The 24,564-nt window shown below is 41.0% G+C and overlaps 1 protein-coding gene across 1 annotated transcript in view; it reads right to left on the bottom strand.

Moving 5' to 3' along the window:
• Positions 1–17,745, bottom strand: part of Trpm6 (transient receptor potential cation channel subfamily M member 6) — a 149,484-nt gene extending 131,739 nt beyond the window's left edge. The window contains exons 1-2 of the mRNA XM_071600391.1: positions 17,596–17,745; positions 16,004–16,054 (exon numbers count right to left, since the gene is read on the bottom strand). Of these exons, the coding sequence (XP_071456492.1) occupies positions 16,004–16,054; positions 17,596–17,745 (201 nt within the window). The remainder of the gene's footprint in view (positions 1–16,003; positions 16,055–17,595) is intronic.
• Positions 17,746–24,564: the final 6,819 nt, after the last annotated feature.

The following is a 24,564-nucleotide window of genomic DNA, read 5'->3' as shown; positions in this document are numbered from 1 at the left end:
GGAAGAGGAAGAAAAGGGTCGAGGGGAGCAACAGAGAAGGAAATAAAGCACTGTTTCTATTTATGAGTGTTACCAGTGGTGCCCCAGGTACCATTTCATTGCTGATTGTTCATCTTCCTACAAACTTGAGCTTCTTGCAGATTGGACAACGTCTCATTCATCTTTGTTTTTTCTGGTGCCCAGCACGATGGCTGACAATCTGTGTTCAGAAAATATTTGTTGATCTGAATCGGTCCACTCTGGACTATTAATTAACCTTCTAAACTTAAAATTTCATAACTAGCTGTGGGCATGGGTGTATTTGTGACCAGAAGCCTTTAATAGACAACTTTTCTCCTCTTCCTCTTCTCCTTCTCCTTCTCCTTCTCTTCTTCTTCTTTTTTTTTCCAGTACTAAGCATTGAACCCAGAGGTGCTCTACCACTGAGCCACATCTCCCAGTCCTTCTTATTTTTGAGACAGGTCTCACCAAGTTGCTAAGGCTGGTCTACAATTTGTGATTCTCCTGCCTCAACCTCTGAGCCTCTGGGATTAGACACATGCACCACTGAGCTCGGATATAGACAATCCTTTCAACTGATTGAGAGGCCTGTGAAACAGACTCCAGGGTCCCACCCTAGAAATCCTGTTTCAAGAGATCTGGATGGGGGTGGGTGGGTGGAGCCCAGGAATCTGCCAATTGAAGCCCGGCACAGAGGCTGCATCTTGTGCCTCACTTTCTAGTTAACCTCTTCTGACCCTTGTCTTCCACAATAATCAGGTGAAGTCTGGTTTCTTCATTACCAGGAGCTTGGTAATCAGCAAAAGTGCTTCAGGGCAGCTACACCCTCTAGCCGGTTTATTGTGTAATAACTGCACACTGGCAAACTAGTCAGTGGCAAGAATAGCCCAAGGAAATAAGGTTCTTTGTTCTTGAGATTCACAGAACTGAAAAGCACCTCCATGATTAGGATCAGATGTGCATCATCTGGCCCACCTACTGTGAAAAGGCATCTACCTGTCTGGGAACACCCATCAATCACCTAAATTAACCACTCCTAAATCAGATTTCTAACAAGGTGAACTTTGTGACACAGTCCTCCATCTTCTTGTTGAGCCAGCTTTTTGAATGAAGAAGTCTTACTTGTTTCAATACCTGTCTCTCCTCTAGTTAACTGGCCTGTGATTCAGGGAGCAGGAGGACTTGGGTCCCCTAGCACTTTTTTGTTCTTTCTTTGATACTGGGAATTGAACCTAGGGGTGCTTAACCACTGAGCCACATCCCCAGCCCTTTTAAAATAAAATATTTAGAGACAGGGTCTCACTGAGTTGCTTAGGGCCTCATTAAGTTTCTGAGGCTGGCTTTGACCTCACAATCCTTCTGCTTCAGCCTCCGGAGCCACTGGGATTATAGGCTTGCGCCACAGTGCCAGGCCCCATAGTACTTTTCAACAAATGTCTGAGGTGTTTTACATATAGCTTGGGAACTAAAAGCAGCTTGTTACCTAGCACATCAGATATCTTAAGCATTTGGAATTACTTTTCTATTTTGTCCTCTAAGTGCCTTGAAGCTTCATCTGAAAAGAATATATATGATCATCCTACTGGGCATGGTACTCCCTACTCTGGAGGCTGAGGCAGGAGGATCTCAAGTTTGATGCTAGCCTGATCAACCAGTGAAGACCCTGTCTCCAAATAAAATATATGCTCCATTTGTGTTCAGTGTGTCAAAAAACATTCTATTATCATGTGTAACTAATTACAGCAAATTTTTAAAAAAATAGAAAGAAGATCAGTAGAATAGAAGAAGGGGATGGGGGAGGGAGGGGAGGGAAAGGGGAGGTATTGGGGAATGAAATTGATCAAATTATACTGTTTTATTGTGTGCATGTAAGAATATATTATAACAAATTCCACTGTTATGTAAAAGAAAAAATATATGTACCTCTTTAAAAATGCTAACAATGAAGATTATGCAAAGTGAAACAAGGGTGCTTAAAATGGATATTGTCTGCTATGTCATCAATTGTGTAGAAAAAAAACAAAAAATAAATGTTTCTTTCTGTTTATTTCTTCCAAATATTCTGTAATGTGAAACTACTTTTTAATTTTAAAATTAATTAAAAGTGAAGCCAGATGCATTGGCATACACCTGTAATTCCAGCAACTCAGGAGGCTGAGGCTTCAACTTCAAGGCCAACCTCAACAACTTAGGAAAGTCCTAAGCAACTTAGTGAGAACCTGTCTCAAAATAAAAAATAAAAAGGGCTTGGTATGTGGTTCAGTGATTAAGCACCTCTGGGTTCAATCCCTAGTACCAAAAATAAATATATAAAAATTAAAATTAATTAAAATAAACTCACACATATCTTAGAATGACTCACAGGAATGACTGAAATTCCCCTCTATACTTTTTCTGATTATTCTATGTGATGTATAAAACATGCAGTTCACTAATTTTCTAGATCCTTTGAGGCAAAGATTTAGTACCAATGCGATTATGTTTTATGACTCATTGAAGTACTTGTTGCTTCTTAGCCAGAAGGTTAGGATTATTTGTTTTGGCAATAGCCATTTAACTGAACACACAATAATAATGCCTATTATTTCTTTTCCAAGGAAATGTATTTGTGTTACTATTGCAGATCAAGATAAACAGAGAGAAGAATACAACATGCTATAGCTTGGATTGTTTTTTTGTTTTTTTTTTTTTTTTGCAGGGGGAGTAACTGGGGATAGAACCCTGTAGCATTCTTCCTCTGAGTTCCAAGCTAAATTCCTTGCCTTTTTTATTTTGCAGTAGGGTCTTGGGCAGCAGGGTCTTGCCAAGTCACCACACTGGCCTCAAACTTGCAAACCTCCTTCCTCACCCTCCCGAGTAGCTGGGATTACAGGCCTGTGACACTGCACCCATCACTAAGTTTGATCTTGTGGAGGCACTATAACTCCATATTTATCTAAAAGAGACTCAGTTTATGCCTCTTGCACAAGCACGACTAATTATGCACCTTTTTTTTTTTTTTTTGGTACTAGAGATTGAACCCAGAGGTGCTTAACCACCGAGCTACATCCCCAACCCTTTCTTTTCTTTTTTTTTTCAAGAATTTCTTTTTTTTTTAGTTGAATATAGACACAATATCTTTATTTTGTTCATTTATTTTTTTATGTGATGCTGAAGATTGAACCTAGTGCCTCACACATGCTAGGCAAGCACTCAACCACTGAGCTACAACCCCAGCCCTCATTTTTTATTTAGAGGTCGGGTCTCCCTAAATTGCTTAGGGTCTACCTATATTACTGAGATTGGCTTTGAATTTGAAATCGTCCTCCCTCAGCCTCCTGAGCTGCTGGGATTACAGTTGTGAACCACCACGCCCAGCTCAATAGCATCATCTTTTAATCTCAAAATTGCCATGTTTAAATGCTCACTTTACCTTACAAGTCACATATAATCCTTCTAAAAGCTACTTCCATTTGGCTAAGAAGTTCTTCCCAATTGCTTTAATGTCACTGAAGACTACAAACTTCCCTTCATACAATGACAAAACGGATATTCATTTAAAAGCTTTCATTGGAGGTGGGGGTTGGACACAATGGCAGATTGCAGGTTGGTGGCCAGTCTCGCAATTTAGGGAGACTCTTAGCAACTTAGCAAGACCCTGACTCAAAACAAAACAAAAAGGGCTGAGGATGCAGCTCAGGGGTAGAAAACCTCTGGGTTCAAGCCCACCACAAAAAAAAAAAAAAAAAAAAAAGACTTTTATCAGACCTGGGGGTACAGTGGTAGAAAGTGTGCCTAAGATACACAAAGCCCTGGGGTCAATTGCCAGCATAATAAATAAATGAATAAATAAAAGCAAGATTTCATATCATCAATTTTTGTCTTGTTTTGTCTAACGTACATGTCCCATAAAGACAGAAACTGTTTTCTCAGCATTTACATGATACAGTATGAAAAACTGTTGATTCAACAACATTTAGATTGAAGTACCAACCTTATCTTTTTCTCTCTCTCTCTCTCTTTTTTTTTTTTTTTTTTGGTGTGTGTGGTGTTTTGTTGTGGTCTGTCTTGTCTTGCTTCTTTTTTTTTTTTTTTTTGGCACCAGGGATTGAACCTAGAGCTTCCTGCACTCTAAGCACAGGCTCAACCTCTGAGCTATACCCCAGGCAATATTTACTCCCTATTAAAGTACCATACTTTCTCAGAATTACCCTCCCTCATTTTTTTTTTAACTCAAGGTTAGTTAACCATTGAACCACATCCCCAGCCCTTTATTTTATTTTTTATTTTGAGACAGAGTCTCATTAAGTTGCTTAGGACCTCATTAAGTTACTATGGCTGGCTTTCAACTTGCCATCCTCCTGCCTCAGCCTCCCCAGCTGCTAGGTTTATAGGTGTGGGCAACTATGCCTGGTTCCTCCCTCATTCTAAAACTTATCAAGAAATAAATACAACTTGCTAAGCATTCAGATTTATAGGACTCAGTAATTTTCCTTTTGAAAAAAAAAAAGGTGAAGAATAAGCAGGCTAAAACATTTTATTTTTTTATGGCATTAGTATGCTTAGTCCAGCATGATTGTATCTACAGGGAGAAATGAACACATTGCACATTTACTAGTATCACATTTACTTCAGATGTTTAAAAAAAAAAACTGTAAGAGCAGAGTAGAAATCAAAAACAACAAAATGAGGAGTGTTTTTTGTTGTTGTTGTTGTTTGTTTTTGTTTTTGTTTTGCGGGGGGTATTTTATTTTTGTCAGTATTGGGGATTGAACCCAGTGGTGCTGTGTCACTGAGCTACATCCCCAGTTCTTTATATTTTTTATTTTGAGACAGAGTCTCAAGTTGCCAAGGCTGGCCTCTAACTTGTGATCCTCCAACTTCAGCCTCCCTAGTAATCAAAGGAGATTATTATTGTAAATAACACTCTTATATGAGCTGTACACAATACTGAAATGATATGGTGTTAAGTATTTACAAGTAACTATAGCCTTAAAGTCTCATCTAGGAGAGCATGGGTGAGACCCAAGAAGGTCGCCCACTGATATTTGATGCTGTGGATGGAAACAAAAAAGAATATATCACCATGACCATGGGACAAATTCAAGACCAAGATCACCCAGGAAAATAAACATTTCAAGAAGAAATTACTCAGAGATAAGTGGGTACATGCCCTTCTTTCTCCCCCTGTTGAGGTTAAGCACTTGTTCATACCAGATTTGGTTCAAGAAGTAGAGGAAGTGAATGTCTGTCATCATTTCTTAGTAGAAGTGTAAGGTTTTCAAAATAACTTCTTCCTGTATAGTGATGCCAGCCCAAGGTTCAAACTTCTGTGGTCCAGCATGAATTGGATTCTTTGCTTGACTCTCATAAGACCCTGCCTGAAGGATCAAAGGTGGCTTCCACTGGGGAAATCAAGACAATAATGGCATCAGGTCCCTCCCTGCTTAGAATCAGCTTCTGTGTTAAGTTCTGAATCACATGAGTGCTGCATGACTCCAGAACCCTCACACATGCTGCTGACCCTGGAAACCACACCTTCACCCTAGAGGGGCACATTTCTCCATGAAGCACCTCCTCTCCTTACACAGCACAAGGAACTCCTTCAAAAAGTTGTATGTACCTCCTTCTTCCAGAAGCACTCTATTGTTCTGATTATAAAAGCAGTACACTCTAGTTTTAGAGAACTGGAGGAATTCAGAAGGACAGAAGGGAAAGGGAGAATGAGAGAAACAGAGAGAAGGGAGGTGGGAGAGGGAAAGAGGCACGAGAGAAATGAATCACTGGCAATTTCACCCCTTAAAATAACTATTGCCATTATGGAAAATTCCTTTTCAAACCTGTCATGTCAGTATTTGTCAAGTATTTCTCATGAGCTCCTTCGCACCTCCTTCGTCATCTCTTTTATAGACAGTTAAGTGGGTAAATACTTAAATTAGGAAAAATGTATTGTGTGGAACTAAGAGTATCAATAAAAGGGTTTTCTTTTCACGTTGTTTACTGTATGCAGTTGGCAGTTAGTAGCAGTGGAATGGTATCTACTAAGAATATTATCTGTTCTCAGGCATAGTAGTACACACCTGCAATCCCAGCAGCTTAGGATGTGGAGGCAGGAGGATTGCAAGTTCAAATCCAGCCTCAGCAACTAAGCAGGGCCCCAAGCAACTTAACGAAACTTTGTCTCAAAAAATAAAAAGGACTGGAGATGTGGCTCTGTGGTTAAGTGCCCCTGGGTTCAATCCCTGTTACCAAAAAATAAAAAATGAAGAATGTTATCAATTAAGATAGCAGTCTGTCTGACATACCACAGAGTACCCCAACCAAAGACCTTTTTCTCTTAACTTCCAAAAACCCCACTTTTTCTTTGCCAACTCCACTATTACCACCATTTATAGAAAGTATAAATATTGCTTTGTATAGAAACATACAAAGCTCCATAGGTTTGGAGGTAGACCAGGGAAGCCATAATCAAGGTACCACTCTTTCCATGGGAAAATCTATTCTAGAGTCTAAATGATTTATTTATAAATTAACTTACAGGGTGCAGGGGGTACTATTTCTAGGAGGAAGATTTCCTATGTTGAGAAATAATAAAGAATAAATAAAAGAATAAATGTTTGAATAATATTTATGACAGGAGGTAACAAGTGAATCCCTGGTGAACAAAGGAGTGTGGTAAATTTACATAGGATTATGTGGACTAACAGAAGGACAAAAAGAGAGAACAATTCTTCAAAGTAACTTCTCTATGAGGGCTCTTTGTATCCAGGTTTTCCTCATTCCTCCTCTTTGTCTGTTGAACTCACATATATCAAAACTTGCCTCTGAGTGCATGTAAAACTAGTGACTTCTGGAAAAGGTCTGTAGATTGTCCAAATGTCAATTTGCTATTTTTGCTATTGCATTAGAGCTATGTAAGATGTTTCCCTCAGTGAAAGCTGAGAGAAGGGTACAACAGGACCTCTTTGTACTATTTTTGCTATTCACTTCCTGTGAGTCTATAATTATTTCAAAAGAAAAGGAAAACTCAGTTCCAGAACTTTCTACAGTAGAGTCTCACCTTATAATCAGAATCTATTTTCCAACTGTTTTGTCCTTTCAAATAATTCCTATTCTGCATCTTACCTATTCGCTATCTCTGCCACATCACTTAGCATACATTTATATATATATATATATATATATATATATATATATATATATACATACATACATATATATACATACATACATACATATATGTGTGTGTATATATACACACACATATATACACATATGTATGTATATACACACACATATATACACATATATATATACACACATATATACACACATATGTATGTATATACACACATATATATACACACATATGCATATACACACACATATATACACACATATGTATGTATGTGTATGTATATATGTGTGTGTATATATACACACACATATACATGTATGCTAAGTGATGTGGCAGAGATAGAGAATAGGAATATATATATACCGACACACATATAAATATGTTTTGCCTACACTGGAACTCAAAAAAAGATGTGTATGATACTGCTCACAAGCTGCATTATATGTATAAAAATTAAATCTTCCAAGACTATATGTTCTGACTTTTTCTTTGGTACCCCAGGGTATTGAGCATTGTTAATGCCATGGAAGGTGCTCAATAAATAACTACTTAAGTGATGGAAAAAGTGAAAGGAGAGAACAGTTAACAAAGTTGGGTTTTTTCCCCCTAACATTATATAATTTTGTACCCAGAAAACATTTATTAGCCCAAGGTTATAACTTAAAGGCTGTAGAAGCCTCTTTAATCCTAGTTATCACCATAAACAGGCTCTTATCAACAAAGAAGCACAAAGGTTACATACTAGTGTGCTATTTTAATGTTTGCCATAAAACATCTCTGAGAGTTTATGGAAAGAAATGCTGAAAAAGCACCTTGCTGGTGCTGCAGTCCAACCTTCCTCCAGGTAACCTTGTCTCAATCAGAAAGTGAGCAGGTCTAAGCTGAAAACTTGGGTGGGGAAAAATAAAGGAGATAAATTTTCAACTTCATAAGGAATGTGTACCTTCAAAATCAATATGAACAGTCTGCACCTTGAGCAATCTACTGATTTTATAGAGTGTATTCTTAGAACAAGTGCTGCTTATTTGAACTACTATTTGTAGGTCTGATAATATTGGTTGTAATTTAGGATTAGGGACTTACTGGGTAATTTTTACTCAGTTAGGGCCTATTGATATAGAACAATCTATAAAATATTTAGTGAAATAAGCAAAGATCAGAAGATGTGCATAGAATTCTACTTCTACCATTTATGCTTTTAAAGTGAGAGAGGGAATTTTAAACACACATATATTCTTTCAATATTTACCACACCATGTATTATCTTCAGAAATGTTGGGTTTTTTTTATTATAAGAACTAAAACAGATACAAAAAAAAATCACATAAAACAAATCGTCTTTGTGAAGTATTACCAGGAGAACACTCGTGTAACTACCTTCCAGGCCAAGAAATAAAACTTTGCCACCCATCCAAACACTTTGCCATATTCACATCTCAGTAACAATCCTGTCCCTCCCTCCAAAAGTAACCACTATCTTGACTTTGACAGTAATCATTCCCTCCCATGATACTAGCTTTTTTCCTTTGCATTTCTTTATGATTTTACCAGGTGTACACTTATTCATACATGCACACATTACACAACATAACAATATAATTTGCCAATATCACTCCCCAGCACTTCCCCCCCCCACCCCCAGCCTTTGGTCCTTTTCCTATACTGATATCCCTTTGGTTTTCATAAGATCCACCCCATCTTTCTTTTCCTTCTTCCTCTCTACCTTTTTTATATGACAGAAAACATATGACCCTTAACCTTCTGAGTTTGACTTATTTTGCTTAACATGATGGTCTCTAATTCCATCCATTTTCCTGTAAATGCCATAATTTTATTTTTCTTTATGACTAAATAAAACTTCATTGTGTATATATACCACATTTTCTTTTTCTACCATTCATTGATGGACACCTAGGCTGGGTTCCATAGTTTGGCTAGTGAATTATGGCTATGCATGTATCACTGTAGTGAGTTGACTAATTTTTTAGGATAAATACCAACGATTGGTATACCTGAGTCATATGATGGTTCCAAGCCTAACCTTTTAAGGACCTCCACACTGATTTCCATAGAGGTTGTACTATGACAACTAGTTTTGTTGTTGTTATGAACTCCTAGATTAAAGCATATCTGATGGGTTCTACACTATAAGAGCCAGCCTACAAGATGGCCTCCAATGAGCAATCATATAATATTAAATCTCTTGTATAGTATGCTTCCATATCAGATTTGGTCTGTGTAACCAAAAAAATACAGCAGAAATGATGGCATGTCACCTCTGAGATTAGGTTATAAAATGCAGCTTCCATCTTTAGTGTTCCTGCTCTATACTCATTCTGGGGGAGCCACAATGTCAGTAGCTTATTGAAGAGGCCCATGAGGTGAGGCACTGTGGCTTCTACCAAGAGCCACAAGCACGAGTATAAAAGCAGATCTTCCACATTCAGATTCAGATAAATGCAAGCACAGCTAACAGCCTAACTGCGAATTCATTAGAGAATTTGATACAGAACTATCAGTTACTTGGTTCCTGGATTCCAGGCCCTCACAAACTCTTTGATGTAATGTGACTGGCTTTAAGCAAAGCTTTGGGATAATATTTTTCCCACACATGAGAAGTAGTTTAGAATGCATTGCAATTCTTATCATTATTGAAATGCAATTTGTTCCATCCTTAGTCTGTGGAAGTCTTTTCAAATTGTCTCCTTAGTCCCTTGAGATATTCCTAGAGGTCTTTGATAGCTCCTTGGTTATATAATATATGAAAAAAAAATCTTAGGGGTTTCTCATACATTTCCTAAAACCAGAATCAGCTATTTTTCCAAGAAGTCTTGGATTATCTTATTGGGAAAAGTCTTGAAAATACTATGGTCTGGGCTTCATGATCTTCTTTGGTCATTATTTCTAGACCTTTTCAGTATAGGGATAAAATGCCTGGTGAGATATTTAAATTTCCAATCCAAATTCAGAATTTAAAATTTTATTTAGCTTTTTTATTAAATCTGTATTCTTTTCTTGGTTCTCAAGGACAGAGATGATAAAATTAAACATCCATTAGTTTTTTTGTTTTGTTTTGTTTTATCTCCTATAAACACACAGTAGAAAAAAGTATGCTACTACCACCAATAATTATTATTTCTAAAAATTGTTTGAAATAATTATTGCAAATGCCTCCACCATTTTCCCTTTTTTAAAAACCATGATTCCATCATCAGATCACAGAGCCCTTATATACTATATGCTTTCCCTCTTTAATGTTTTTTAGTGTTAGTTCTGCAAGTAACCATACAGTGCATTTAATGTCCATCATAGGTACTTAATGATGCTGTCTCTAACATTATTCTGGTTAACCATGTTATCTGGGCCTTTGTATCCTGATAGCAGATTGTGAGCTTCATATTCGAAAGTCAATTTTATTGGACATAAAATTCACAGCTTACGCTTTCTTCCATTGAGGAATTGAAACATGTTACTCCATTATTTTTTCTGCATAGATCATTGCTACACAAAAGTTCAGTGATAGCATGATTTTCTTTCTCTAATATATTACATACTCTTTTTTATCCTCTAAATGAACAATGTTTTTCTTTTTATTTCTTTTTTTTTTCTGTATTGGGGATTAAATTCAGGTCACTTTACCACTGAGCTGAGTCCTTTTTATATTTATTTTGAGACAGGGTCTCACTAACTTGCTTAGGGCCTCGCTAAGTTGGTGAGTCTTGTCTAAAACCTCAGATCTTGTCTCAGCCCCCAAATTGCTGGGATTACAGGCATGCACCATCGTCTCTGGCATGTTTTTCTTTAAAGTTCAGCCATTGTGCCATAATATGTCTTGGTCATAGTTATTCTAAGTTAGTATCCTCAGATACTCAGCCTGCTCTTTCACTATGTAATTCATATCTATGTTCTGTTAAGAAAACTTTTTGAATTATTATTTCAGTATTTGTTCTGTTCTGTTACTTAGGTTTTCTTCTCCAGTGCTCCTATTACTCGTGTGTTGACTCATCTTTGCCTGTCTTAATAGTTATATTTCTTTTCAAATATTTTTCCCTTTTACTTCTCTTTTTCCTATTTTTTCTCTCCCTTTAGCCTTTTTCTAATAAGGTATTATTTTCTGTGTTCATTTATACTTTTTATTTTATTCTTAAATTTCTTTAATTTTTAAACTGTCTTATCTAATCATTCTTTAAATGTTCAGTCTTCATAAAAAAATTTTTTCCATTCTGTTTATTTCTTAGGTTCTGTTGTCTCATTTCTGAGCTCCTCGATTTCTGATTTGTAATGCTTTTTCGCATCTTCTATCATTTCTTCATTACATGTTAGTTTGTTTCGCAATAGTTATGGTTTTGATCTTTCCTATATTTTTCTGGTATGCATTCATTATCTATAAAAATTGTTATTTTATCCTTAGTCTCTTTTTTCCTTACAATAATTTTGTTTGGAATTTGATCTCAACACTTTTCTGTTGCTCATTTTATGTAGAATTAATTTTCATAAAATTTGAAGGCAGGGAAGTTCAGGATAGTCTTTTGGTCTGCACAGAGCTCCCTCTTTTCTGGTTTCCATGAAGTCTGCAGAAACACAACAACTTCTTTCTAGACTCCCAGGCTCCACTGATACCACTTTTATCTAGAGTCCATCTTTCCTCTTTTTCTACTTCTCCTCTCTTGCTCAACTTTGATTTCGCTCCCAGCATTTTTCAATGAATACCCCTTGGCTCTCTCCTGTCCTTTTTTTCTTAACAGTGTGTTATATTTTGCAATGCACTTTATTTTTATTTGTTCTTATTTTGCAGTGCTGAGGATTGAACCCAGGACCTTATGCATGCTGAGCAAGCATGCTACCATTGAGCTACCTCTCCAGCCCTGGAAGCATTTTGCTAGCTAACACCTGTCCACTTACTCTCACTCTTTTCTCAGATGAAGCACAAGAAAGTTCTGGTTTGGGCCCAGGTGATTTGGGTGGGCTGTTTGGGCCCTGTGTCCCTATCTGTGGACCCGCTATGATATGACCAAGATCAGAAGTATCTTCTTTATCCATCTCTTCCTGTTCTTCTTCCCTCCATTTATAGTCCTCTCCCCTAGAAATCCCAACAACCCAGAAAGCTGAGGCAGGAGCATCTCAAATTCAAGCAAGGCTAGCCTCGGCAACTTAACAAGCCCTAAGCACTTTAGCGAGATACTGTCTCAAAAAATGAACTAGATCTACCCACCCTTGCCAGGCTCCTAACTGGCCCCTGTTACCTCCTAGGCCAGCTGAGAAAGTATAAGAGATAGCAGCAGAGCTATCAGATGGGGGGCCCAGATGGGGGCTCAGACTAGAGGCTTTCAATCTTGGGCTCTCTTGCCTATGGTCATCTGATTGTCCATCACCAGGGACAGAGGGAAGATAGATGGGGAGGGCGCAGAGACCACTTCCCCTAAATGTGGGTGACATTGTAGTATTTCAGGGTAGGTTAACATTTTTAAACTGACCTGCTTTTGTATTGTTTTCATTTTGGTTTGGATATTTTGGGGTGGGGGATTGTTTTGTTTTATTGAGACACAACCTTGCTATGTTACCCAGGCTAGTCCCAAACTTCTTGGCTGTAATGATCCTCCCACCTCAACCTCCAGAGTAGCTGGGACTACAGGCATTTACCATGGCAGCTGGTTTGCCTTCATTTAGTGTTTTTAAAATTATTCTAGATAAAATAGAAATACAGAGCATGTTATTTTTTAGGGATGTTGGAACAAAATCAGATTCTGAAAATAGCTTTAAGAAGCCTCTGGGAATTATGGGTGCCATGGCACAGGCCTGTAATCCCAGCAACTCAGAAAGCTGAGGCAGGAGGATCTCAAGTTCAAGGCTAGCCTCAGCAACTTAGCAAGGCTGTAAGCACTTTAGTGAGATACTGTCTCAAAAAATGGAAAGGGCTGGGGATGAAACTCAGTGGTAAGGTGCTCCAGGTTTAATCCCTGAAGAAGGTGAAAAGGGAGAAAGAGGAGGAGGGGAAAGAGGAGGAAAAGCCACTATCTCTGGGAGAAGAATAGGGTTTGTTTTAGTGTATCTAGGAGCTGCCCCATACATCTCATCTGCCAGGCAAGCAATCAGACATCTTTCTTCTCTAACTGGCAGGACCTGGAGGTCCAATGTTACTGGGATCTCAGAAATACATACTGATATTACTGGTTGGAATCCAGAATGGGGAAGCAAACCCCTTTAGTAGGAGCTTGGGGAGGGTCATGACATGGAGCACAGGCAAGGGCCCAGTTCTCAGCAATAAGGGAGAGCTAAGGTCAAAAGTTCAGCAACCTTGGGGTCTTACCAGGACCCCAGCCTGGTTCCAGAAACCATTGACAGGGAGGCATTCCCCAGAACCCGGATAGCTGCAAAAGGAAGGAGGGTGAGCTGGGTTTGAGTGCAGACTGGGAAGCAAACAAATTCAGGATTTGAGGTGAGGCAGCACCAAATAGCAAGGATGGGGAAGTGTCCCTGCCAGTCCCCTATGACCTCTTTAAATTCTGTGCTTGCTCCGGGGCACAGGGTTGGAGGTGCAGAAGTATGAGAGAAAAACATGGATGGAAGGGAAGAAGACAAAGACCCCACTAGATCAAAGCCAGTGAGAATGACAGGAGGTCTCTCTGCAGGAAGCTGCTGTATATCCTGGGGCACAGCTGTGTCAGTACTGGCAGGTGTAAACAGTGAGGATGTGTACCTTATCCAGAGGCCCTCACCAGCTCAGCTGGGCTAGGCCTGGGGCTGGGACCTCTCAGGATCCCCCAGCACCAAGAGTTGGGCTGCACTGGGTCCAGGGAGCCCTAGCCACTGCTCAGCTGAGCTCCCATGGTCAGGACTATAGTTGGTTTCAGGTCTGAGGTCTGCAATATTCCATCCTAGCAGGCCCTGCTCTGCCCCATGCTCACCTTGCAAAGGGAGGGATCCCACCATGATCTTCTGGAAGAACTGGTCACCTGTTGGCCACTTTGAGTTTCTCCTGTTCTTAGTCCACCTGACACCCCATGGCTTCCTTTTGCTACCTCCCACAGAGATGATAATTGTCAGGTCGGTGGTGGTGGCTTAGGAACAAAGCACCAAGCAGCCCGCACATGCAAAAGAAGCATCAATCAGGCACCAACAGAACCACCTGTCAATCAGTAGGATCTCCTGGCCAATCCTGGATCTCAGCCAGTTCCCCCAACCAACTCCAGCAGGACAATGGACTCTAAAATCCCTTTTCCTGTCCCAAGCCCTCCCTTCCTGCTGTAAGCCCCATAAAATTCCAGTCCTGTTGAGCCCCCAAGTGGTTTCTCCTCAGACCCTCCTCCTGTCCACTCTGTCCATCTGATGGAGTTCTGCCCGGGAGTGAGACTCAATAAAACCTCGTTCAGTGGCCTTTTTAAATCTGCCTCCTCTTGGTTACCACCATTGCTTGACCTTACATCCATTGCTGAAACCCGGGAGGGGTTTTCGGGCCTCCCCCATACCTTACATCTGGGGTAGAGGTCCACCCTCCTCTTCAAAGGAACTGGGAAATTCCTAAGCTGCTCCTTCCCTCTCCCTTCATCCCAGGCGACAAGAGTGGGGTTAGTTCCTCATTTCCCTGACCTTCCAGCCCCTTTCTGTCCAGGGTGGTCTATCTATAAGTCACACGTGTGCCATAGACTCCCACCCGTTCCAATCAAGGCCCCAGGAAGTGTGGAGACGTCTTTCATGGCCATTATCTGTTTGGGCCTCAGTGGTTGCAGGGACACCTCAACCTCCACCCAGCCCTTAACCGTTCCTCAGGTGGGTGCAAGCAGAATTTGGGACTCTTTTTTCTGTTCCCACTCACCCCTGAGGGTGCCAGAAGGTCATGGGAAACACAGAGTCCTCTCCTTAGACCCCCAAAGTCCTATGGGTGTCTATATTCAAATTTTGCCAAGTTAGGACTCACTCAAGACTTAAGCTCTAACCACCTGGTCTTTTACTTCACTGTGGCCTGGCCCCAGTGTGGCTTAGACAATGGGTCACAATGGCCTCCAGAAGGAACTTTTGATTTTAAACCCTCATTGAATTGGACAATTTCTGTCGCCAGACAGGGAAGTGGGAAGAAAGGTTCAGGCTTTTTGAGATACACTCCTGTCCTTCCCTCTGCTCTCCACTACCGTCCTCCTCTCTGTCCTGTTCTCCTGCTCAAGTCTTCCTTGCTAGGGAAAATCCCCAAACTCTCCCATTGTTCTTCAACCTCTCTTTCCACATTCTCAGAACCATCCAAGCTGCTCTCAGCCCTACCTTTCCCGTCTTCCTCCTCCCAACCCACATTAATCCGCTCCGCCACCCCTCTCACACCTCACCCCTCCTCCCCCTCCTCCTGTTATCACAGCTTCTCCTCCCCCCACAACTTCCTCCTCTCCTGAAGCCATGATTCCTTTGCCCACCTCTTCTAATGATAAACCCTTCCCCCTCCTCCCACTCATTCCTCTCTTCTCCTGTCAGTTCCCACACCTGGTTCTACCAGGCCCTCTCACCAGCTAACCCAAAGCTCTTTTGTCCTCTTAGGGAAGTGGCTGGTGCTGAAGGGATTTTCCGAGTATACATCCCATTCTCACTTCAAGAGCTTTCCCAGAATGAAAAGCACCTTGGATCCTTCTCTGCTGACTCATCTACTTATATTCCAATACCTCTCTCATACTTACAGTCTTACCTGGCATAACATCTATGCCGTTCTCTCCTCCACCCTTACCCCCACCCGCAAGCCATGAGCAAGCCTGCATCCAGAAGGCTACACGAGATCAATGCTGATTAAATTCATTTAACAGATATGACTCTCCCCACAGGTGAAGCAGCCGTTCCCCTAACGAACCCAACTAGGACTATCAAGATGACCAACAAGGTCGCCGTCACTGCATTCGCACTGTTCAATACCTTATAGCGGGCATGCAGGCGGTTTCCAATAAGGTGGTTAACTTTGATAAGCTGAGAGAAGTCACCCAGAATCCAGATGAAAATACTGCTTTATTTCTCAATCGCCTTACAGAGGCCCTTACTAGATATACTAAGCTGGATCCTGAGTCTCCCACCAGGGCTACCGTGTTAGCAACCCATTTTATTACTCAATCGGCCCATGATATTAGAAAAAAGCTCAAAAGAGCTGAGGAGGGCCCTCAGACCCCTATCTGAAATCTGGTGAAAATGGCCTTTAAAGCAGGCTCCATTGCAAAAACAGGTAACACTCCAAACCCAGGCCTTGGCAGCATCCCTGAGGCCTACAGCTCAAGCAAGAGCTTCACGGGGGATCCAGCATACCTCTCCACCAGGGGCTTGCTTCAAATGTGGATGCAAAGGTCACTGGGCTCACCAATACCCAAACCCACGGCCTCCTTCCAGGCCATGCCCCACCTGCAAGCAGACAGGACATTGGAAGATTGACTGCCCCATGGCTGGCCCTTCCTCAGTGCCTCTATGTGGGGGTATGACCAGCCAGGCAGTCCCTTCTCTTGAACTACTGGGGTTCGCAGAAGACTGAAGAAGCCCAGACTTGAGGACCCCCACCACCCTCTCCAAGCCCAGGGTAATGCTCCAGGTAATGGGTAAGTCCAGCTTTATTTTATTTTTATTTATTCCTTGTGGACACTGGGGCTACCTATTCTGTCTTGCCTGCCCATTCTGGGCCTCTGTTTCCTTCCCAGGTCTCAGTTATGGGGATTGACGGCAACCCTCCTCCTGACACCAAACTGCTAAGCTGGCCTGTGCCCTGGAGGGACACCCATTCACACACTCTTTCCTGGTCACTCCATTCTGTCTGCTTCCTCTCCTAGGCAAGATGTTCTCCAATTACTAGGAGCCACTCTCCAACTACACCCCAAGAATACTACCACCCATCTTCTTCTGCCTCTAATCCTTACCCTCTCTAATAACCTGACCTACAGTCCCATTGCCCCCTGACCTTGTCAATCCCCAGGTCTGGTACATCTCCAAGCCGGTCATAGCCTCCCACCACAAGCCAGTCTGTATCCAGCTGAAACCCCAAACTAAATTTCCTTCACATCCCCAATTTCCTATCTCCAAAACCCACAGGAAGGGACTTAAATTCATCATAGACCGGTCACTTGCCCAGGGACTCCTCATTCCTGCTGAGTCCCCCTGCAACACTCCCATAATGCTGGCACACAAACCCTCAGGAGCCTATTGCTTAGCCCAGGATTTCCCCCTACTTAATGAGGCGGTTATTCCCATCCACCCAGTGGTTCCCAACCCTTACAACTCTTCTTTCTCATATCCCCTCTTCAACTACTCACTTTACTGTCCTGGATCTTAAAGATGCCTTCTTTACAGTGCCTCTCCATCCTGACTCTTATTAACTCTTTGCCTTCACATGAGAAAACCCTACCTCCTTTAGGTCTCAACAGCTGATATGAACAGTCCTACCCCAAGGGTTCAGGGACAGTCCCCATCTCTTTCAGCAAGCCTTGTCACAGGATCTAACTGCTTGTGACTAGGGGATAGCACTCTCTTACAGTTGGATAGAAGCGTTCCCTACCTCCAGGGAAACTGCTGACACTGTCGCCTCCATCTTCATCGAGCAGATCATTCCCAGGCTCCACATTCCCTACTGACCCCAATCCTCCAGTAAGGTTGAGAGTGCTAACAACATTCTCAAGGATCATCTCACTAAACTTGCTATTGAACTCAGGCTGTCCTGACCCAATCTCCTGCCATTGGCCCTCACCTGAATTCGGGCAGCTCCTAGAGCCCCCTCAGGCCTGAGCCTCTTTGAGCTACTCTATGGGTGCCCTCTCTTAATCAACTAAGGCTTTCCAGTCACTCCTCCTCCCCTTGTGTCCTACCTGCCCTATCTCACACTTCTCACAAACTCCTAAGGGAACACACAGGCCAGTGCATTCCTGCGCCATCCATTACCTCTATCCCAGCCCAACCACAAACCAAATCAAACCCTCTTCAACTGGGTGACACAGTCTTACTTCAGGAACTGCATCTTCAGTCAATGAAACCTTGCTGGATGGGACCCCATACAGTCATACTTACTACCCCATTGGAGGCCAAGCTCTTGGACCACTCCCCTTGGTACCATGTCTCCCACCTTAAGAAAGCACCTGTTCCAAATGTCCAGTCCTGGACTTCCACCATGCTGGGCCCAGAAAACTCAAGGTTTCTTGCCAACCTCCTTCTTTTACTAATCATTAATCTCTCTCAAGCTTCTATCCCAACCACAGATAGCACTTCCACATCCAAGAAACATGGCAGCAGGATGGCACCACCCACTCTCAGTTTATAGGTCAAGGCGATTGCCCTTCCACTGGCTGCAATCGGGCGGTCACCTTTAATATTTCTGGATTCAACCAAGCCACCTTGTCCCACTTATATTCAGCAATGCTATGCTTCATATCAAACCAAACCTAGGAATCTTGTAAGCACTGGCCTAACACCTATGGTGGGTGCCCTTATAATTCATGCAAGAAACACATCCTAGATAAGTCTTGCTATGAGAATCAAGCATACACCAAATTAACTATTTGGGACCCATGTTACCGGAAATGGGCTTCTGGTTGTTAATGGTAAATATTTTTCTTGGGGTTTTGCCAAGCACCCCTCAGCCTCTATCAGAATATGGAGAACTTGTATACAAGTGTTCCTTCAAATTCACATACCATCCAAGAGCAAGAGAAGAAACTCCAACATGAGCTGGATACAGTTGCCCATCCTAAAGCTGACCCTTTCTCATGGATGACCCTAATACGTCAGGGCCTTCAGCTTCTCAATTTATCCAAAGTTAATAACATTTCAGACTGTTTCTTCTGTTCAGATTTGGATCATGCTCCATTAACTGTGAATCCCACTGATCTTCCTCTCAATACCTCAACTAGACCCCAAGAACCCTCCTCTCCAGCCTTTGAGGAAGTACCTCTTTTTCATAACTCATCAGGGATTTTTCCCTTGCTGCTACACTGCCTCTGGTTCAGCACCCTGTGACCAGATGGTTCTAATTTCTTCCCTAACCTTTACTCTGCCGGGGTTCTTTTTCTGGTGCAATGGTACCCTAACAAAAATATCTAAGCCTCAACATGCCCTTTGCTTTTTGTGTTCCTTTTATCTTGGTCCCTCAATTAACTCTGTACAGTGAGGCTGAATTAACATGGCTTGTTACTACCTCTCTTTCCAGGACAAGAAGGGCCATCTTTCTACCAGTAGTACTTGGACTCTCCCTGGCCTCCTCACTCGCTGCCTCCGGACTGGAGGCAGGAGGACTTGGTTATGAAGTAACCGCTACTCAGAAGCTTGAACAACAATTCGGGAAGTGGTAGAGGCATCTGTCACCTCTCTCGCTTCCCTACAAAGGCAACATCCATTGCCCAAGTTTCATTACAGAACTGTTGAGCCCTAGATCTCCTGACAGCAGACAAAGGAAGAACCTATCTATTCTTGAAAAAAGAATGCTGTCACTATATCAATAAAACTGGATTGGTCGAAAAGAACGTCGACACCCTCCATTCATTTAGGTTCATCTGAAAGCGTGTGGGTGAAATTGCCAGAGTGACCTACAACCAGATGCTCCTACACCCTTACAGTCACCTCCCCCACAGAACCAACACCCGAGCCACTCCTTTACTCCCAGCACCCCTAAGCCAGCAGGAAATAGTCAGATGAAATTCACTACGCTATATCATCAAAAAGGCCAGGGTGTCAGGTCGGTGGCGGTGACTTAGGAACAAAGCACCAAGCAGCCCGCGCTTGCAAAAGAAACATCAATCAGGCACCAACAGAACCGCCTGTCAATCAGTGGGATCTCCTGGCCAATCCTGGATCTCAGCCAGTTCCCCCAACCAACTCCACTGGGACAAGGGACTCTAAAAATCCCCTTTTCTGTCCAAAGCCCTTCCCTTTCTGCCATAAGCCCCATAAAATTCCAGTCCTGTCGAGCTCCCATGCCGTTTCTCCTCAGACCCTTCACCTGTCCACTGTGTCCATCTGATAGAGTTCTGCCTGAGAGTGAGTCTCAATATTAAGCCTCGTTCAGCAGCCTTTTAAATCTGCCTCCTCCGGGGTGCCGCCTTGCCTGACCTCACAATAATGAAATACCTAGTTGTGATTGTTGGCTTTCTCCCTACCTGGTTGTATTGAGGGTTTTCTAGAGTTAACTTTGTCCCTTAGTTTAGTATTTACCCTGCTTGATGCTCTCTGAGCTTCCTAGATTTGTGATTTGGTGTTATTAATTTTAAGAAATTTCTAGTCATTGTTTCTTCTAAGGTGTTTTGTATTCCTTTTCATCTTTCTTCTTTTGGTATTTCTATTACACACACTTACACATTTTGTAACTGTCCCCAAGGTCCTGGACATACTGTTTCATTATACACACACACACACACACACATTCATTATACACACACACACACACACACTGTTCTGTCTTTTTGATGCTTTTTCTTTCTGCTTTTCAGTATGGGAATTTTCTATGAATATTTTTTGAAAGAAGAGTTATTGATTTTCAGTTTGTTAAGCTTTTTGTTGTAGTTTTGGAGGAATTTGGAATAACGACTTTCAATATCCTTACACACTAGACCAGAAACTGGGTATGTATTTAGTTTTGTTACAAATATTATTAATTTTTTTGTTTTGTCTTATATTTTACTTGTAGAGATTTGAGAGGACAAAAGAACAAAGCACCCATTGCCATCTTCTCAAAATCAAAACTAGACCGGGTACAGCAGCGCATGCCTGTAATCCCAGAGACTTGGTAGGCTGAGGCAGGAGGATCACAAGGTTAAGACTCAGCCTCAGCAACTTAGTGAGGCCCTAAGCAACCTAGACTCTGTCTCAAATTTAAAAAAATAATAATAAATTTTAAAAAGGGAGGCAGGGATTGCAGTTTAGTGGTAAAGTGCCAAAGTCCTCTGGGTTCAATCCCAAGTACCAAAAAAAAAAAAAAGAAAGAAAGAAATCAAAACAAATTTGTGTTTGTGTGTGTGTGTGTGTGTGTGTGTGTGTTTATGTGTGTGGTACTGAGGATTGAACCCAGGAGTTCTCTACCACTTAGTTACATTTCCAGTGCCATTTTTATTTATATTTATTTATTTAATTCTGCATTACTGAGGATTAAATTCAGAGGTGCTTTACCACTGGAGCCACAACTCCATTTCATTTTAATTGTTTTATTTGAAACAGGGTCTCTCTAAATTGCCCAGATTGGCCTTGAACTTTCAATTCTTCTGTCTCAGACTCTCAGATGCACCCCAAATCCAGTTATTATTTATTTATTTATTTATTATTTAATGGTGCTGGAGATTCAACTCGGGGATTTATGCCTGCAAGACAAGTACCCTATCACTGAGTCAAATCCCCAGCCCCTCAAAACTAAGTTTTAATAATAGTAAGAGGAACATGCTTTAAAGTAATTTTCCCAGTTTGAAAAATATAAGCATTTAAATGTAAACTAACAAAAAATATTTTACAGGCAATTTATAGAAGAAACTGAAAGAAGCATCAAGCAATTTTGAAACTCATTAGAAAGCAGAGTAACATCGATTAAAGCAATGAAATATCAATTTGAATTCTGATAGACCAGCAAAGATTAGAAAGTTGACAGGATTGCTGTTGACAGGACTATAGTTTACAGACACTTTGTACATTAATGGGGCTGACAGGGAAAGATGGTGCTATAACCTGGAGTTATCATTTGGCAGAGAAATATGGCACTCTTAGTCTAATTAGATAGATGTATACCCTATACATCTATCTAATTAGACCAGGACATTTTCCAAATAAATTTTCATACTAGGTTCACAAAATAACAGTATGAGGATCGTCACATTTTGTGGTGGAGTAAGTTGGAGGTAATATTGGTTTTCATCATTGGAACTGTAAATAGATAATGTAATAGATGAGTTCTCCCACGGAGCATTTATATTTTATAACAATTTGAAGTAATAGATGGGTACCACAGCAATATATACAGATCTTAAAAAACTTAGTTCTTAGTGAAAAAAGTAAGGTTAAGGTCCATAACACATTACCAAATTTATAAATCTTTAAATACATGCCAAAAAAACTAAAATACAGTTGCTATGGTTGAGATGTTGATTAGCCCCCAAAGGCTCATGTATTAAAGACTTGTTTCCCAGGGGGGTACTATTGGGAGGTGCTATAACCTTAGGAGGTACGGCCTAGTCAGAAGTTCTTAGGTCACTGGAGCATGCCTTGAAGATATTTTGGATACCTAGTCTCCTTCTCTTCCTTTCTTTTGCTTCCTAGAAATGTAGTGAGCTCTTTTGCCTCTCACATGCTCCCACCAGGATTACAGTGGGGCCAACCAATCATGGATTGGAACTGCCAAATCTATGAGCCAAAATAAACCTTATCTCTTTATACATTGATTATCTCAGGTATTTTGTTATAGAGACAGAAAGCTAACACACAGGTTTGAAACACACACACACACACACACACACACACACACTACATATTTACCACTCTAGAATGGTTGTTGTGAGAGTAAAGAGGAATGACAATAGGAAATAAGGATAAAGGAGAATATAACAAATGAACAAATCTATACATACATTAAAACAGGAGAATTTAGACAGATGATAAAGTGCCATAAACTGAGAGGTAAATTAGCTCACTTCTCAACATCAGATTTCTATTTAAAATTTTTTAAATAAATTTGAATATTTTCCCTCAATACCTGAGCCTTTTGAGAATACCTCCAACCACCATTTTTCCCACCCTGTTAGCATCTCCTCTAATTGTTTTCTATTCTCTGACTTCCTTTTTTAGCAGCATTTTCAACTTCATAACTTTTTATTCCCCTGATCCATTCATTTATTTATTCAAGAAGTACTTAAGTGTTTACTCAAGCATTAAGTGTAATAAATTACTAAGAATAGGAGAGAACCTTATAATCCATGATTCCTGGAACCAATAATATAATGGCGGGTACAAAGCATTAACCCGTGAAACAGTTCAGGTAGTCTGAGGCAATTCTGATTCAGGATCTAAAAGGAAGAGGTAGATGATGGTTACAGCTGAGGGAACCCAAAGAGAGTCATCAATGAGAGTTGGCACAGATGGGAAAAGTCTGTCAGAAAGGTCACAGTTGCATCGGGTCTTATATAAACAGTAATGTAGACTAGAGAGAGGAATGGGTATCCCAAGGAAGGGATGCATTTTTATGGATTTTTTAGTTTGGCTTTTGGGGTTTGGTACTGGGGATTGAACCCAGGAGCACAGGTATAGTTACATCCCCAGCCCTTTTTTTTTTCCTTTTAATAAAATAATTATTTTATTTTTGTTCTGAGACAGAGTCTTGTTCATTTGCAGAGATCCTCCTGCACCGGTCTGCCTGGTAGCTGAGTGTGTGCCACTGTGACCACCTTGCACACATCTTTTTAAAAGATTTGGGCTAAATAAAGCACAATCAGGAAGCATAAAACTAGACCATAGGAGCTGGCTAAAGAAGTATGATTGAATCGGCGGGAAACAAATTATAGGGGTTGTGAAGGGTTCTCCAAGGAGTCTTGATTTTATCCTGTAGGCAGTAGGAATCTCTGGAGACTGTGGACTCAGGAGTTGAACAGATTTTCTGTGTTAGATCTCACTTCAAATTATGTCAGTACTGCTGGGGTTCAGTCCTCTTTTCCTCCACCCTACAAGGTAGAACTTGCTCCAGGTGGGTCTGCTGAACTCCTACTACAACCCACTCTTCTTTGCTCACCTCCCCACTTCCAGCCACTTCTCCTCTTCTTCCTTTTCTTTAGCTTCATAATCTAATAGTCCAAGTTATGTTTATTCCCCTGGCAACCTACGCTAACCTCCATTCTTTAGTTCATTCAATAAATACTTCCTGATCCACCTACTGCCTACTAGGTACCCTGCCAAGGGCTAAGCCAACACTGATGCACAAAACCAGACCCAAATCCTGCCCTCCTATAATTTAGAGGCAGAGAGAGAAGTTACCATATTTTAATATCCTATTTTTCACTGTAGAATTTATTGTACTACCTTCCAATTACTCTTTTATCTTCTCAATAGACCAAAAGCTCATAATGTCTAGCACATTGTAGACACTCAGAAAATGTTTAATGATTGAATATGGCAATACTTGGGAGAATCCTACACATAGAACCACAAGAATTATCATCCTGGATTGATAAAATAAACTCATCCCTCCTCAGAACAGCAGATTGTATAAAAATGTAAATGCTCTGTCAAAAGTTGGCAAATTTTCCTATGAAGTGCTAGATAATAAAATTTTAGTCTTCATAACTTCTTAACTCCGCCACCAGAGAGCAAAGCAGCCATAGATATTAGGTAAATAAACATGTCTATTTTCAATAAAATTATATTTACAAAAATGGAACACTAGGCTAGATTTGACGCCTGGCCTAGTTTTCTACTTCATGCTCTGGATGATGCTACTTCTGTCAATTTTTCAGGATTGCCTTCATGCCTGGTCCATACTCTCTTTCTCC

The sequence above is a fragment of the Marmota flaviventris genome, chromosome 13 (assembly GCF_047511675.1).
Source record: "Marmota flaviventris isolate mMarFla1 chromosome 13, mMarFla1.hap1, whole genome shotgun sequence".
In the NCBI taxonomy this organism is placed as follows: domain Eukaryota; kingdom Metazoa; phylum Chordata; class Mammalia; order Rodentia; family Sciuridae; genus Marmota; species Marmota flaviventris.
This window is presented reverse-complemented; position numbering and strand designations above follow the sequence as displayed.